We start from the raw sequence: 15918 nt of genomic DNA on the forward strand, positions 1-15918 counted from the left end.
AAAACACCTGGGTGACTGCAGGGGAGGTCAATGACGAGGTTTTAATAGAAACGTTCCACCAAAGATTCCCTAGGAAACCACAGCCGGTAGAAAGGTTTAGGAGGGAGTACTTCGGCACCACCGACGAGGAACAGGAAATGGAAGGATTCACGGAGTCGGAGTTGGAAGAGGGAATAGACTCCGAAGACGAGGAGTATCGAGAGACGAGGGACAGTAGCAGGTGGAGGGAAGTGTTCGAAACTTCGGACGATGAGGAAGGTTCTTTCAGGGGTTTTACTTCCTCCCAGCCCGGAGGGGAGGAGACGGGAGGGGGTGAAGGGGGCCCTGGAGGGGAGGTGGATGTCAGGGAACTGCCATCGGAAGGACAGGAGGTGCAAAGGCTCCCTCAGGTTGAAAGAGACGGAGCAGCTGAAGAGGGAACCAGTAGGGGGCGAGCAGGAACTTCCAGGGAAAGTGAGTCGGAGGGGTGGCTCAGAGACGTTTCCAGCGAAAACAGTGGAGAGGTCTCAGGACCTCCTATAGGGACACCCACGCCTCGCCGGAAACTGTCACGCAGAGAGTCCAGAAGACGTGTTTCCGTGAAAGAGCTTTTATGTTGGAAACGTTTCCGAAAGCAACCACTTTCGGATTCTACTAGCGATTGACGCAGCCATGCCGGAGGGGCTCCGTCACAGGCAGAGGTTTGAAAACCTGATCAAACTCTGAGGGACTTGCATTTTACGCACAAGCAGCTCATCATCCCATCACAGGTCATCTAGCCCAAGCTGCAGCAATCACAGCTACTAAAGAATCCCTTACTGACGGACATCCATTGGTCCAGTATACCTGAAGGAGCGTCTCCACCCCCATCATTCTACCCAGACACTGAGGTCCAGCGCCGAGGGCCTTCTGGCGGTTCCCTCACTGCGAGAAGCCAAGTTACAGGGAACTAGGCCTTCTCAGTAGTGGCACCCGCCCTGTGGAACGCCCTCAAGCCACCAGATGTCAAAGAGAACAACAACTACCAGACTTTTAGAAGACATCTGAAGGCAGCCCTGTTTAGGGAAGCTTTTAATGTTTGATGCATTATTGTATTTTAATATTTTGTTGGAAGCCGCCCAAAGTGGCTGGGGAAGCCCAGCCAGATGGATGGGGTATAAATAAATAAATGAATTATCATTATAAATAAATAAATAAATAAATAATCATTATTATCATTATTATCATTATCATCCAACCTCTGCTTAAAAACCTCCAAAGTACTATTCCCAGATGAGTCAGAGCAGAAAACATTCAGTGTCTGGATCACAACCTGTAGGGTGAAAGTTAACCACAAACAGTATAAAAATCACATACCTGTTGTGAACTGCCCTTTCAGTTTCTGGAAGACAGGGTCTTGAGCCGTCGCCTGGGCTCTCCTCGCTAGCGACTCCGAAGCAGCGCTGGAAAACATGGTGGAGACATTGGAGACGTTCTCCAGACCGACACCAAAGGTGCTGACCAACTTCTTGACAAAATTCAGCGTGTGGGGGGTGATTTTGGCATCTGAAACTGCTCCACTCTTCTCAAAGGCGACAGAGTAGCACTTTGCCAGGCCTTGCTGAAGCTGTCGAAGGACCTAATGCCATCAAACACAAAAACAGCACTTTTTTCAATGGAAATAATGAAGTACACATTTGGCACCGTACAGCAACATTCTGAGCTACAGAAAGCAGTGCTAAGAACTTTGCTCTTCCTCTCCCCAACCGGCTTTGCTTTTCTGTCATGTATTCTAGACTGCAATCCTGAGATCAGGGACTGACTTGGGGTTATTTTGTTGGTTTATCTGTAAAAAAATGCTCCAGGAGCCCTTGTGCCTGAAAAGTGGGATAAAAACCCTTTAAAATAAATAAATACACATGTGGCACATTACCAGCGTGTTGCAATTCCTAGCTTTTTGCAAACCTGTCTGCATATAGGCAACCTTCCTGCACTGCTTTTTGCTTGTCAGGAAGTCCAAACAGCAATTTTAGACACACATTTATTTCCGAAATGTTCTATATTCCACCCTTTGGTTGCACAAATCCTTCGCGGAAACTGCTGTCGCTTTTCAGCATCTGGTAAACAACTTTGAAAGGTCTGCTTTACTTGCAAAGTGCTATATACATACTTAAATAATGGGAAGTAAGGTAGGAAGAAGTCAATGGGAGGCAGGGATGGCTTGTCCATTAAGGCAAATGGGGCACTGCCCCACCAACCTCAGCCTTTATTCTTCCAAGAGTGGCTAGGGAAACCCAGCCAGGTGGATATGGTATAAATAAATTATTATAATAATTAAGTCCACACGTCTGCCTTCCTACTCACAACCAGCCTAGGTGGTAGCACGACCTGTCAGGTTCCTCCTCCTGCTGCTGCTGAGTCCCAGTGTTGCCACTTGTAGAACTCAAGAGGGTGGAGATTGAGACAAAACTAAAATTAACTGGCTCTGCTTCCTGTTTGGTCTGACTACACTTGCTGTTGGGCTCCCTGCCTTCTGCCCAACAAGCCACCTTGGCTGTGTCTGAGCCCAGGCTGGGCAAATGCCTAGAGCACCAAGTCAGTCCCAAGAAATGCAAGCCCCCTTGAATCAGTGTGCAAGGTGCAAAAGCTTGAAACGATCTCAATACCAGGAGCAGGGGGAAGGAGGATGGTGACATACAGGCCTCTTCCCACCTACGTGCGTTTGGCTCGCACATGACCACGTAACACCCAATCTAATATGGAACCCGGGAAATAATTACATAAATCCATTTCAAACTGCAGAAAGAGCAAAAATTGCCCGAAAAGAGCAGGAAAACAGCTAGCAATCCCAGGAGCCTTTGCAACTGCAACCCCAGCAGCTTTTGCATATCACCCTCTAACAATGAGGAAGACTAAGAGCCACCAATGACACCTGTCTGGTCAGTGCTACTTGTTTTTTAAACAGTTTTTCAAGGGATTCCTGGGAACATAAACCGGGCGTAAGTGGGGAGACCCCTGTACACGTTTTAAAAATTCCAGTTCTAAACGGAAGAAACATACCTCTTCGTGCCAGTTTTCTCTGAACCAGACCATCTGATCCACTATCCCTTCCAGAGAGGAGAGGAGTGTGGGGTGCAATTCCCTCTGCATGTGCATAATTCGGCTGCAACGCCACATGGGAGCTGTGGCTCTGATTGGCCCAGGGTCCGAAGCCGAATGGGACTGGTTTCCGACTGAACTTGGCTGCTGCTGTCCGGAATCTTACAGGGGATGGAAAAATTCCCAGAAAACACCATTAGCACTACAAAGCACCCCAGAACCTTAAAAATAAGTTGCAATTTCTCTGTAAATTAGAAAAGGAATTGCAATCCCACTACATCGACAGGCACATTATTAACACAAAACGTTTACAAGAATTTCTGCTACAAACAAATACTTCCTGTTTCCACTTCAATAAAGCTGACAAAAAGAAAATATTTCATAGAAGACCCACGCTGGAAAACAGAAATAGCTTTATAGTCCTCCACTTTCTTCCCCTCCAACTGCTTGGTTTTGGTGTGCCAGGAACTGCTAAAACGTATTTCTAGAATAGACGTTCAGAGTAGCCTTTCCATTCATAAAATCCCACAACATGTCTGGGCTCCAAAGTCACCATTAGCCACAAGGAAACAGTCATTTCCGAGAAAGACTGTCCAGAGAGAATACTGTAATATCATAATCTGTTTTACACAGCAACCAAATGCTGTCTAGCAAAAGGGGAGAAAGCCTAAAACTTAAAAACAAGCTATGCATTTCTGATCATTCTTATCAGACTCTAACACTTAGAAGCAATTTGTTTTAACCCTGTTAGGCATTTAGGATATTTTCATGCTCCTATATTATTGTTGTTGTTATTATTACTATACAGCCCTTCATCTGAGGACCACAGGGCAGTTTACAATATAAAAGGGTGAGTTATGGAAATGAACTAAAGGGTCAGTTATGCAATGTTTTAAAGTCTAATTCATGCCACTGTACAATCCACATGTTCTCCTACAGTAGGGGTGTGCGTTTGTCAATCATTCTATAGCAGTGGTTCCCAATTAGCTAAGTATTGCGGACCCCCCGTTTTTCAAAAGCCAAGCCATGTACCCCTTACTTTTGAAAATTTTGATATCTGTATAGTAGTTTTTGTTATGCGAAGGGTGACACAGACCCCTTGGGTATGTGGACCACCATTTGGGAGCCACTATTCAACAGTTTTGTAGCCTCCTGGAGCACTGCACCTTAGATGCCAGGGGTGTAGATGACCCCAATATACTGAAACTCTAATTTAACACGGCCACTGCTGTCATGTTGGTGCCACATTTTTTAATATAAAAAAAAAACCACAGGCATCTGGAGCGCCTTTTATTATTATACCTCCAGGACATTTTGAATGAAAGGAAAATGAATTTGGGATCTGTGAGATCTGATATGAATTAACAATGGGGTAGGAGGGATTACAGACCTGAGATACTATCCTGGTACAGTAATAACAATCCACAATACAATTACACTTTAAAATATGGAATTCAAGTTATCATCAGTAAAGGTAAAGGACCCCTGGATGGTTATGTCCAGTCAAAGGCAACTATGGGGTTGCGGCGCTCATCTCACTTTCAGGCCGAGGGAGCCAGTGTTTGTCCACAAACAGCTTTCTGGGTCATGTGGCCAGCATGACTAAACCGCTTCTGGCTCAATGGAACACCGTTGATGGAAGCCAGAGCGCACGGAAACACCATTTACCATCCCGCCACAGCGGTACCTATTTATCTACTTGCACTGGCATGCTTTCGAACTGCTAGGTTGGCAGGAGCAGGGACCGAGCAACGGGAGCTCACCCCGTCTCAGGGATTCGAACCGCTGATCTTCTGATCAGCAGGTCCAAGAGGCTCAGTGGTTTAGACCACAGCGCCACCTGCATCCCTTGATCATCAGTACGTACATATGTATATATTTGTTTAACCCCTCCCCCCAAAAAACCCTATGACTTAACTGGGGTCCATTTTATTATCAGGTTATTGACACACACATTTTGTAAGCATAAGGTGGTTGAACAAAGAAGCTGCCTCTAGAAGCAAAGTTGAGGCAAATTGCCCAACTTGAGAAAGGGCCAAGGACATCATGGTATGCCTGCTGCTTACCACTTTTGTAGCGCTCCCGCTGTTCTATCTTCAGTGTCAAGTAGAGGGTCCGAATAGGAAAGTAGACTGCCTGGGGATAGACTCGCCCAACCTATTTTGCCATTAAAAAAAACACAACACATGTGAATTCTCAATGGCCTCATGAAAAATACTGTGATCCAAACAGATCTGCCAACTGATTGATGCCTAAGCATAACTACTCAAAAATATTTTTAAAAATAATGATATATACAGCAGGTAAAAATAAAGGGCCTGTCTGGGCAATATTTCAACGCAAGTCCTGAACGTGGTGGGGAGCAATAGCATATCTTTTAATACAGCTTTTATTTGATTTTACAAATTCATTCACACTCATATTCACAAATAAAGAAGACGACACAAGATTCTTCCGAATCTCAAGGCTTCCCTCCTCCCCTCCGTGGGTTCTTTGGGTAACCTTTTAAACTGCTTTTCGTAAGTCCATCTAATTTATAATCCTCCATTGTGTCCAAGGTCTATATATCATTGCAAGAGTTATTTAAAACCAGCAATAGCATACCTTACCCCCCTTGTGTGCTGGTCCACTCTGCACAATTAGACATTTTGTGCTTCTTCTTTTTTTCTATCTCTCTCTCAGGGTTTTTGTTCTTAATTATATATTGAAGTTCTTCGTCTATACAAATCATCCTCTTGAGAGGAGATCTTTATCCCATGCTGCTATTATCCCAGGGAACTATTTGAAAGGGTTTCTATATGTGGACATTTGTTTTTAAATGTTTGCATTTTCATATATGGAACCATCTTAATTGCTTTATACAGTGGTACCTCGGGTTACAAACACCTTGGGTTACAAACGCTTCAGGTTACAGGCTCTGCTAACCCAGAAGTAGTACCTCGGGTTAAAAACTTTACCTCAGGATGAGAACAGAAATTGTGCTCCAGCGGCACGGCAGCAGCGGGACGCCCCATTAGCTAAAGTTGTACCTCAGGTTTAGAACAGTTTCAGGTTAAGAACGGAACCTCTGGAATGAATTAAGTTCGTAACCAGAGGTACCACTGTATACGCAACTGCTTTTTATCTTTTTTTTGGTTTACAGACCTTAACTGTTTTATAAAATGTCTATCTTATTGCTATAACGCACTCTGGGACCTTTAAGGTGAAAGGGACACGTAAGAAACCTAACTAACTAACTAAACGTAGGGATCAGATCCTGATAAAGGCATCGCCCAATCTGATATAAAAGCCGCTCCGAAAGGGTTATAAAGGGAAGCTGACAAGGATTCTATCATATTACTTTGTAAGCCAGACATCTGCATAATGAGATAGCATACAGAGCACTAAAAAGATCTTACTGATGCAGATAAAAAGAGAGAGGCACAGAAAGACAGCATTTAGTCTTTAAATAAGACCACAATTCCCAATGAACCCAGCACGATGTGTTAGCTGGGCCCATTAGAGCGTAACCTTATCTCACAAAACTGCTGCTCTACTGGGTGAAAAATAGCCACTTAATGTAAAGGGATACCACTTTCACCAAGCAGAGGTTTCATGACTCCTCCGGGGAGAGGAGGGGGGGGGGGAAACGGTGAACACACATTAATGTGCCATTTTTGCCTTTAAATCTATACATCTTGGTATCTATTAAATGATAGGAACAATATATCTGACCAGATTCTATGAGGCAAGGCAGACGATAAGATATGGCAGGAGGTTCCTCTTGCCATCCTTTTCATCAAAAAATATACCGCACCTGCTTCCAAAGGAACTGAAATGTCACTTTAAAACGTTTGCAATGAATTAACTCCCGCCTGTAATGGCCCATTTGAGATCAGCATAAAATGTACAGTAATGACAGCTGGAACAGTCTGATCATGGCGAGGATTTCGTTTCTGTATTTCACATATTTAAAGACTCCTGATAAATAAAAGCCTAGCTTGTGCTATACCAACACCATTGCTGTTATAGCGGCACCAGAGATGACGGTCTGCAAAAGCAAATCACTCTTTGACTCCATTTGCACAGCATGGAAAGCCATACTATAGCTTGCCAGGACTGCACAAATGAGCAGGACTGCACACGTGTGAGGAGCTCCCAAACACTTTGCTCCTCCTTTTTTGCAGTGTGTATGTGGGTGTCCGTTACTCCTACACCATGGGTAGGCAAACTAAGGCCTGGGGGCTGGATCCGGCCCAATCACCTTCTCAATCCGGACCGCAGATGGTCCAGGAATCAGCGTGTTTTTACATGAGTGGAATGTGTGCTTTTATTTAAAATGCTCATCTGGGTTATTTGTGGGGCGTAGGAATTTGTCCACCCCCCAGCTACGCAAACACATGCTATCCCCTTTTTGGGGTAGTCTAACATCACGACAAAATGAAAATATCAGATTCTATCTGTCTGACATTAACCCGGAAGTAACTGCAATATAATCTGGAAGCTGAGTGGCTGAGTTTTTAATCAAAGGTATCTCTCAGAGTGGTGAGCGGCACTATTTAGCAGGAAGAAATGCCAATGAAAATCCCCATTATTATGTATTTTTACATGGCTGTTTATTTGCATATATTTTAAATTTTTATATATGGATGTTTTATGGTAGCCTATATCTGCAATGCCTAATAAAGGTTTGGCGAAGTAAGGATAACATAAAAAGTAATCAAAGCAACCAAAAATGCATATATGAAGTCTTTTATGGTCATTCTTCCCTGTGTACATAATGAAGGAAGGCTGCTCAATTGTAAAGCAGTCCTTTTGTTTTATATCTTGTGCCATTCTAAATTTATTGGAGAGTTTCTTAAATTTCCAAAGCTTAGTTATACCAATTCATCAAAGAGGCTCCTTCCATGAATTTCCAATACCTAGTTACAATAAGTCTTGGTGCAATTAACAGTGATTTAAAGCATGCATCTGCATTTTGCCTGCAAAAAGAAAAAAAAGAAAAAAGGATTTAACAAAGCCAATTCTGGGCAAACCGCTTTCAGTCTTTTGCGCCAAAGATGGGACATCATAAATAAAAAAGAAAAACTTTATCCTGCAATCAGCTCATGATCTGCAATTTTAGATTTTTTATGTGAGGTTATTTTTATGCACATACTGTATGTATATATTTATGATTGCTGTAAACCACGTCAGTATTTGTTTCAAAGACACTGCGATATACAAATATTTTAAGTAAGTAAAATAAATAAATAATCTTACATGTTATCTGCCATTTGATCTGAGGTTTCAGCACTATTTTGTATGGTTCATCATCTGCAAGTGACTTCATGCGCAATTAAAAATATCCCTATTTAAAGACTGCAGTTGAAGTAGTGATTCCTTTCACAGATATGCATCCCTTCTGGAATCATGGTATTCAATGCCATTTTATCGTTACTAAACCCATTAAACACCACATATGAAAATACACAACACACAGTGTAACAGTTTCGGGGCGTGGGGACCTTTAAAAACACAATTATATTGCCTTCAGTTTTACCTTTAAAAAATGGATAAATAAAACGCTTATACTTCTAAAGTATGAGAAACAATGAATCAGGAATTATTGCAAACCCCCCTACCTGACTAATAAGGTTTAACAGAAGTTTCCCTTCTGACCCAACCAGACAGGTTAACAGCTGTGGAATCCAAGCCAGCCATTGGATAGGGGGGACTCCAATGCAGTACTTGTCAACAGCATCTGCTAGCGTGTTCTTGTCATCGTCAAAGCTCAGTAGCCAAAGGACCTAAAAGAAAAGAGCAAAAATGAAAATGAAGTCCTTTCATAGGAGAATGGGTAGTTGACATTTCAATATCCCGCACGTGGAAAGAGTTTGGGCAAAGGCTAAGTTCTGGTTTTTGCATGCTGCCACCCCCCTCACCTTTGTCACGACCATTAATTTCAATGGATCTACTCTGAGTAGGACTAACGCTAGGTGCAATAATAGTTGGAAGGCACCCCAAGGGTTGTCTAGTCCAACTCCCTGCAATGCAGGCATCTCAGCTATCCATAACTTAAAACTTTATTTCAGCAGCCAGGTAAACAGTCTCCAAGGTCCTAAATGAAGGGAAAGACCTTTCCATTCAACAGGAAACCACTCTAGTGAGCAACAGGTATCAGAGAAAGTGTGATATGACGATCTTCACTGGAATAACTTGAATTCTATTATGAGATAAGCCCTTTGTATCTTGCTCCAGTCCAGAAAGATGTAGAACAGGTCTGAAAAGGGTTAAAGAGGTCATGATTATTATGCCAAATGCTGGCAGGGAAATCCACCTTCGCCTATAAAAAGAATAAACAAACAAACAATGGGATAGCTTCCAAACTATTTTGGAGACAATAAATGTCAGATCTGTAAGATATTTTTGTAAGCTGGAGAATTGTTATTAGGTGACTAACAAATGCAAAAACGAAGCAAAATATGAAGTCAAATCCCCTAAATAGTAATATTTGGAAAGAAGTAAGCTGGCAGAATTAAATGTAATGTGCAACAGCTGCAAGATTAAAATCAGCTCTGTTCTGCTTCACAGCTAAAAGTGTGTAGTGTTATGTGTTTACCCCAAAATGCCCATTAATACACAAATGCAAATCTAGTTTGGTAAAAACAGTACATTTTCTTTATTTTTAGATAACCAGCAGGTCACGTTTATACAGACTTTACATTTAAAACGAAAGCAGTATTGAAAGACTGCAAGAGCCATTTAGGAACTCACATTTGAATTAGTTTGGCAACTTGCCCAAACAAATCTCTCTCTCTCTCTCTCTCTCTTAAATACAGGGCACAATAGTAGTCATTTGTCAAAGATTAGGGGAGAAATCCATTTTAGAACCTTTTGGATTAAACAGAAGTTCAACTGAAGCTCAGGTGCTAGAAGCTATAATCCATTATTAAACTTCCATTTCAGCAGATAGAACTGGGTATGTTCTGGGGTGCGCTTTAGATTTTTTTGAAACCGGGGCCACAATAACGATTGTGATATATGGCTAGTTTTGGATATGTCAAGAAATTCAACTTCTATATTATAATTTGCGCAGGGAGAAAGCAAGGCTCTTCGTCTAACTAGCCCAACTTCCACTTGGCCCCTTTCCCAGTAAATTCCAAAAGCGGTCAACACCGTGCCTTCTATACGCTGTTGGACCCCCATTATCCACAACTGAGAGCTGAAGTCCAACTCCTGGAGACCACCCCATTGCCCACCCCTGCTCTAGAGGGAACTGAGAAAGAAAGACACCCTTCTATTAGCCTGCTTTAGCAGCTGCTAACTCCAGCTTTTCCTAATTGATATAGTCTCTCTCTCCCCCAATAACCCAGCTTTCCTCAAACTGGAGCACACCACATGTTTGAACTTCCAACTCCTCAATATACACACACATTGCTGTTGATGTTGGCATCCGTCTGTCTCTGGAGACAATGGAGAACGTCCCTGGAGGTGAAGTCCATCCGCTGCAATAAGCAGCACTGAAGTGACCTCAAATAAAAATAAAAGTACTGGGAACCATGGAAACTGAATCTGAAGCTGTTCCAGGTTTGCAGTCATTTGGATGTGTACATCCAGGGTTCTTAAAGTAGGAATATAGTAATGGAGGAGGGGGAATGTGGCCTCAGGAGCATCTGGGTAGTTCATTATGTATCAGGGGAGAATATCTGAGTCAATTGAATTTCCCCCGCTTTCCTTGAAAGCAGATAGTTGATGGCTATGGGTAGTTTCACCTCTCCATCCCCCAACCTAAGTCAGCTCTGGCTAATTGCCAATTGGTTGTGGAGACCATGTCTTTGCCATGATAGATGGCCTTGGGAAAGGATCAGGAAAGCTGGCAACGCCTGTTGTGCACCCGTCTTCAAGGATGACTATCCTCAAAATGAAAAAAAAAGAAGGCAAGAGAACAACACCCCATTTTTCGTTTCCCTGAACTCTGGTGAACTGTGCTAGAGTGCAAAAGCCCACTGTCCACACAGCTAGTGTGCATGTTGACTTCCTCCGACGACGTGTCTGCCGTTTAATGCTTATGTGCACCAACATCTGCTGAAGCCTTGAGTCTGTGTTTAAAACATATGAATTGTGCGCCGTATCAGCATCCTTGTCACAACAGCCCATTCCCAACGGTATAATCTGTATGTCAGGCAGAAACGCCGGAGCTCCTCTTATAAGCCACATACACAAACACCTCTGCATTCACGGTATTTATTTTATTTTTTAAATTTCTATACTGCTTTATCTTTTTAAGAAAAATCTCAAAGCAGTTTACAGGTAAAGGTAAAGGGACCCCTGACCATTAGGTCCAGTCATGGCCGACTCTGGGGTTGCGGCGCTCATCTCGCTTTATTGGCTGAGGGAGCCGGCGTACAGCTTCTGGGTCATGTGGCCAGCATGACTAAGCTGCTTCTGGCGAACCAGAGCAGCGCACGGAAACACTGTTTACCTTCCCGCCGGAGCGGTACCTATTTATCTACTTGCACTTTGACGTGCTTTCAAACTGCTAGGTTGGCAGGAGCAGGGACCGAGCAACGGGAGCTCACCCCGTTGCGGGGATTCGAACCGCCGACCTTCTGATCGGCAAGTCCTAGGCTCTGTGGTTTAACCCACAGCGCCACCCGCAGTTTACAGCATATTAAATCAATAAAACATAAATAAAACAATCTGAAGTAAGTCAAATATAGAGTATATAGTCAAAGCAACATAACAGAAAACTAAAATATTATCTTAAAGATTTCAGAATGAGACATTACAAAGGTCAGCTACAGAATATATATATAACATAGTAGGGCTGGTGAGTCTGGGCCTCGCCCCCTAGGCCAGATGGAAAGGGCCTCACCTTTGCCAAGTACTTCCTGGACTTGCTCTCATTCTGATGGCGACAGGCATGCAGGTAGCAAGTGATGGCCGAGACCCCGAGATGCAGCTGACGCTCCTTCACAAATATATTTTCCAAGTAGTCCCCCCACATCGCCCAGGCCTTCACTAGAACGTCGTGCATCTGCACAGCTGCAGAGAAGGCTTTGTTTGCTTCCTCGGACCTGGGGGAAACATGATGGGGCAGGATATTTGATGAAGTTTAACAAGCGCAAGGAACAACAAAGAGAGAATGGAATGCAACAGCAGAATCCGTAAATAAAACAATCAAGACGGTTCTTAGAAACGTCTGGAGTTTTCCATACTAAAAATAAAAATATCCATGTGTTGCTTTGTAACAGGTTTCACCAACCTGCTCCCCACCGGATGTTTTGGATGACAGCTGCCATCAGCCCCAGCCAGTGAATAGCAGCTATAGTCCAAACATTTGGAGGGCACCGGGTTGGCAATGGCTGATTTATAATAACGTGGGGAAAGGAAGTAGCTGTACTTTATATCCTAGAGGCGAGAGGAAGCCAGTGCAAATTCCCCACCCAAATTATGTGTCTGCTGGATGAATTCATTTTTCCTATTCCTCAGCCTAAAGCCCAACATAGATCTATTGCAACTCCCCCCTCCGCTGAGAAACTGCACAAATCCACAGCTCCCTTCTGGGGAAAGACACAAGAAACCTACTTCAGACATTATGACAATGCAAAGAAACAGGAAGCACAAGGCGTCAGCACTTCCTGTTCCTTTGCGTCAGCACAAGTGTCAGAAGCTGCTCTCAGTTTTACTTAAGTTTGGACCACATAACCTGGAGTAACAGCCTGCAGCAATAAAAAAATTGATGGGAGCAGGAGAAAAACATGGCAAATGGAAAATAACCTTATCTGTCAAATAGCTTATTAAACAGCTAATTAGCCTGGGTATTACTCAGCCACTTTATTTTTTGCTAACAGTTTTTCGTGTCCTAGGCTGTGCGGCGCGGCAACTTATTACTGAAGGAAAAGGCTGATAAATGGCTTGCCTTATTACGGCTTTCTACTGCTAACAACAGGATTTGTCTTTAGACTTCCTTTCTCCCTCGCCTCTCAGGTTATCTATCACTGACACCCCTGATGACTCTCTTTTATTCCTTTTGCCTTGCAGGCCAAGTGGGAAGAAGAGGGGCTGCGCAAGTGACCTTTGGGTCCCAGTTCAGTCGATAGCTGGGAAAGGGTAATAAAGAACGATTTTTGGCACGTAGCTTGAAAACATGAAACTGGGAGCGCCAGTTCCGACACTGTACAGGAACCACGTTTTTGACAAGAGGATAGGTAAAGTTGGCACTTGAAAGTCCTTGATGGCAGATAAGCAGTGTAAATTATTCAGCCCGGCCGTCTTGATGGAGAAACCTTCTAAAGGCGCACTTGCGGCTGTTCAAAAGGAGCACATTGTGCTTCCTTGCTAAATTAATTACCTTTCCCCTATTTAAAATTCTCTCTAGATTTCCTCCGGAGAGAGGACAGTGATTCCTTCTGCCGTAAGCGATTGTGAAGCTAGGCGGTATACATTTCAAAAGCACATTGATTTTCCGCCTCTGAAGTGGCTACAGCAGAGTGCCAACGAACAGCTTCTCCGGCATTCTCAGCATGCGAAGTGGCGCAGTGCATCAAGTTCAATCTGGAGGGAGTCTGAAAATCTGTTTGCGCAGAACGGCTGACAGTCAAACTACTGCTGAACAGATGTAGAGGTACCCTAAACCTAGCCTCTCCTTCTCCCCCGTTTGGAATAGTTTCGAAAAGCAAGAGTTGTACAACTGGTGTGGCCCATCTTGGGTCAGACTGTGAGCCACTTGTAGGCCCCGATCCACCAGCTGAAGACTGGTAGTCTATCTCTCTCTACTATAGGTAAAGGTAAAGGGACCCCTGACCATTAGGTCCAGTCGTGGCCGACTCTGGGGTTGCTGCGCTTCCAGGTCATGTGGCCAGCATGACTTAGCCGCTTCTGGCAAACCAGAGCAGCGCATGGAAACACCGTTTACCATCCCGCTGGAGCGGTACCTATTTATCTACTTGCACTTTGATGTGTTTTCGAACTGCTAAGTGGGCAGGAGCAGGGACTGAGCAACAGGAGCTCACCCCGTTGCGGGGATTCGAACCGCCAACCTTCTGATCGGCAAGTCCTAGACTCTGTGGTTTAACCCACAGTGCCACCACTAAATCGTTGTCACAAGCTTTGCCAATGTTCTACAGGCTTCCATTTTTTATATTGGAATTTCAGAGACGCTTTCACTTTCCCCCTCCCTCCTTCCCTCTCTTTGCCCTCCCCCCTTCATGTTGAAATGAACATAATGGACGCTATCTGGGTCCTGCTCCTCTGGTTGCCGTGGTGACGCCAAGTGCCATTGGTTAATGGCATTGGGGAAACAAGTGCCAATAGAGAGAAGCAGTGTGAAAAGCCCCATGAAGGGTCACGTGTCTGAGTGAGTTTTTATCCCTTTTCTTTGCCTTCGCTGTCCGGGGTGGGTCATTTGGTGCTAAACCTTAAGAGAAATGTGGGATTTGGGGAGTATGGGAGTAAGACGCACTGAATTCAATGAGACTTGCTTCGAACTGAACATATATCTAGGATTACGTTGTTTGGAATGGGTTTAAAAGGTTGATTGGTCCCGGGGTTCCCAGTGCAAAAGGATGGTCCTAAGCCCCTCTCTCAAAAGTAACTACCTCACTTTAACTTCTAGTTGCGATCTCTTCCATCTCTATCAGATTACAGGCCTGGTGGGGGCTGCCAAAGAGAGAGGGCAGAGAACCCCCATTTACCATTTATTTTAGCATTTACCATTTATTTTAGATCATCTCATCCCACATGAGCCCACTTCCACAGACACTGCTACAGGTGCCACATAATACACGTTCCGCATTTGTAAGAACTCAATCATTTAATGTGTACACTATGGAACTCCCTGCCTATTGAGATCAAGCAGGAGCCTTCACTGTACTCTTTTCAGCTCCTTGCTAAAAACACCTGCCACCTAGACGCTTAGAAAGTTGAGGTGATTTTATTGCTTTAGTGTTTTAGCTTTCGTTATGTTTTAAAGTAGGTTTGTGAATTTTTCTTGACTTTACTGTTATCTTTTTGTACACCGCTTTGAGGGGTTTTTATGATCAAGTGGTGTATAAATTTTATGAACTAAAACAAATAATAAGAAATAATAAGAAATAACAAATAATAAGAAAAATATCCCTCACTATCCCTGCTTACTCTTAAAAAATAATTATATCACCACTGGAAAACTCAGCACACAGGTGGGCAGCTGCAGTCAATCTTTCTTCCATGCAGTGTGGGGTACAGATAATGAGCGTAATTACTCCCACCAACCATGAAGCTGTGACTTTTTCAACTGTGGCTTTTTACTTAGCCTCTGAATCACAGTGTTCTGGCATATACATTCCCAGATGTGTGCTCAACACCTAACCCAGTCATACGTACTTGTTAATCTGAGCCAAAAACATCCCCTTCAGCGCGTAGAACTCTGCAGTCATCTCCTTGGTAAAATACTTCAGATTTGTTGATTCAATAACCTCAAGGCCCTGTTCAATAGATTTTTTACACAGCAAGAACTGTAAAATATATATCACAAGGCAAATTGAAACATATGAAGAAGAAGAAAACGAAGTATCGAAACTCTTAAAAGGATATTTCATGAGCTTCCAAATGGTGAAGAGTCACACCGTCCATACCTAAATGTAACCATTTTTCTTGTTCTGAATCAGGAACTCAGAACTGGCAATAATATCCATACTAGCGCTGCTGCAATTTGTGCACTGATATTTTACCCTTTTGCACTGTCAAGGGCCAAGGAGTCAAGCAGGAAGGAAATGTGGGCATTGGGTGGGGGAAAGGAGAAAAATCATGAAATGACTTAAGAGTAAAGGTAAAGGTAAAGGGACCCCTGACCATTAGGTCCAGTCGTGGCCGACTCTGAGGTTGCGGCGCTCATATCGCTTTATTGGCTGAGGGAGC

The 15918-nt window shown here is 43.5% G+C and overlaps 1 protein-coding gene across 9 annotated transcripts in view; it reads right to left on the reverse strand.

Moving 5' to 3' along the window:
- The window catches only part of TRRAP (transformation/transcription domain associated protein), a 166116-nt gene that overhangs the window by 41143 nt on the left and 109055 nt on the right, over window positions 1–15918 (reverse strand). For all 9 annotated transcript variants that reach the window (XM_077918588.1, XM_077918587.1, XM_077918586.1 and 6 more), the window contains 6 exons: window positions 15385–15485; window positions 11894–12095; window positions 8661–8825; window positions 5124–5214; window positions 3019–3218; window positions 1336–1597 (listed from right to left, as the gene is read on the reverse strand). In XM_077918588.1, coding sequence (XP_077774714.1) covers window positions 1336–1597; window positions 3019–3218; window positions 5124–5214; window positions 8661–8825; window positions 11894–12095; window positions 15385–15485 — 1021 coding nt within the window. The remainder of the gene's footprint in view (window positions 1–1335; window positions 1598–3018; window positions 3219–5123; window positions 5215–8660; window positions 8826–11893; window positions 12096–15384; window positions 15486–15918) is intronic.

Source organism: Podarcis muralis, chromosome 14, assembly GCF_964188315.1.
Source record: "Podarcis muralis chromosome 14, rPodMur119.hap1.1, whole genome shotgun sequence".
Taxonomy (NCBI): Eukaryota; Metazoa; Chordata; class Lepidosauria; order Squamata; family Lacertidae; genus Podarcis; species Podarcis muralis.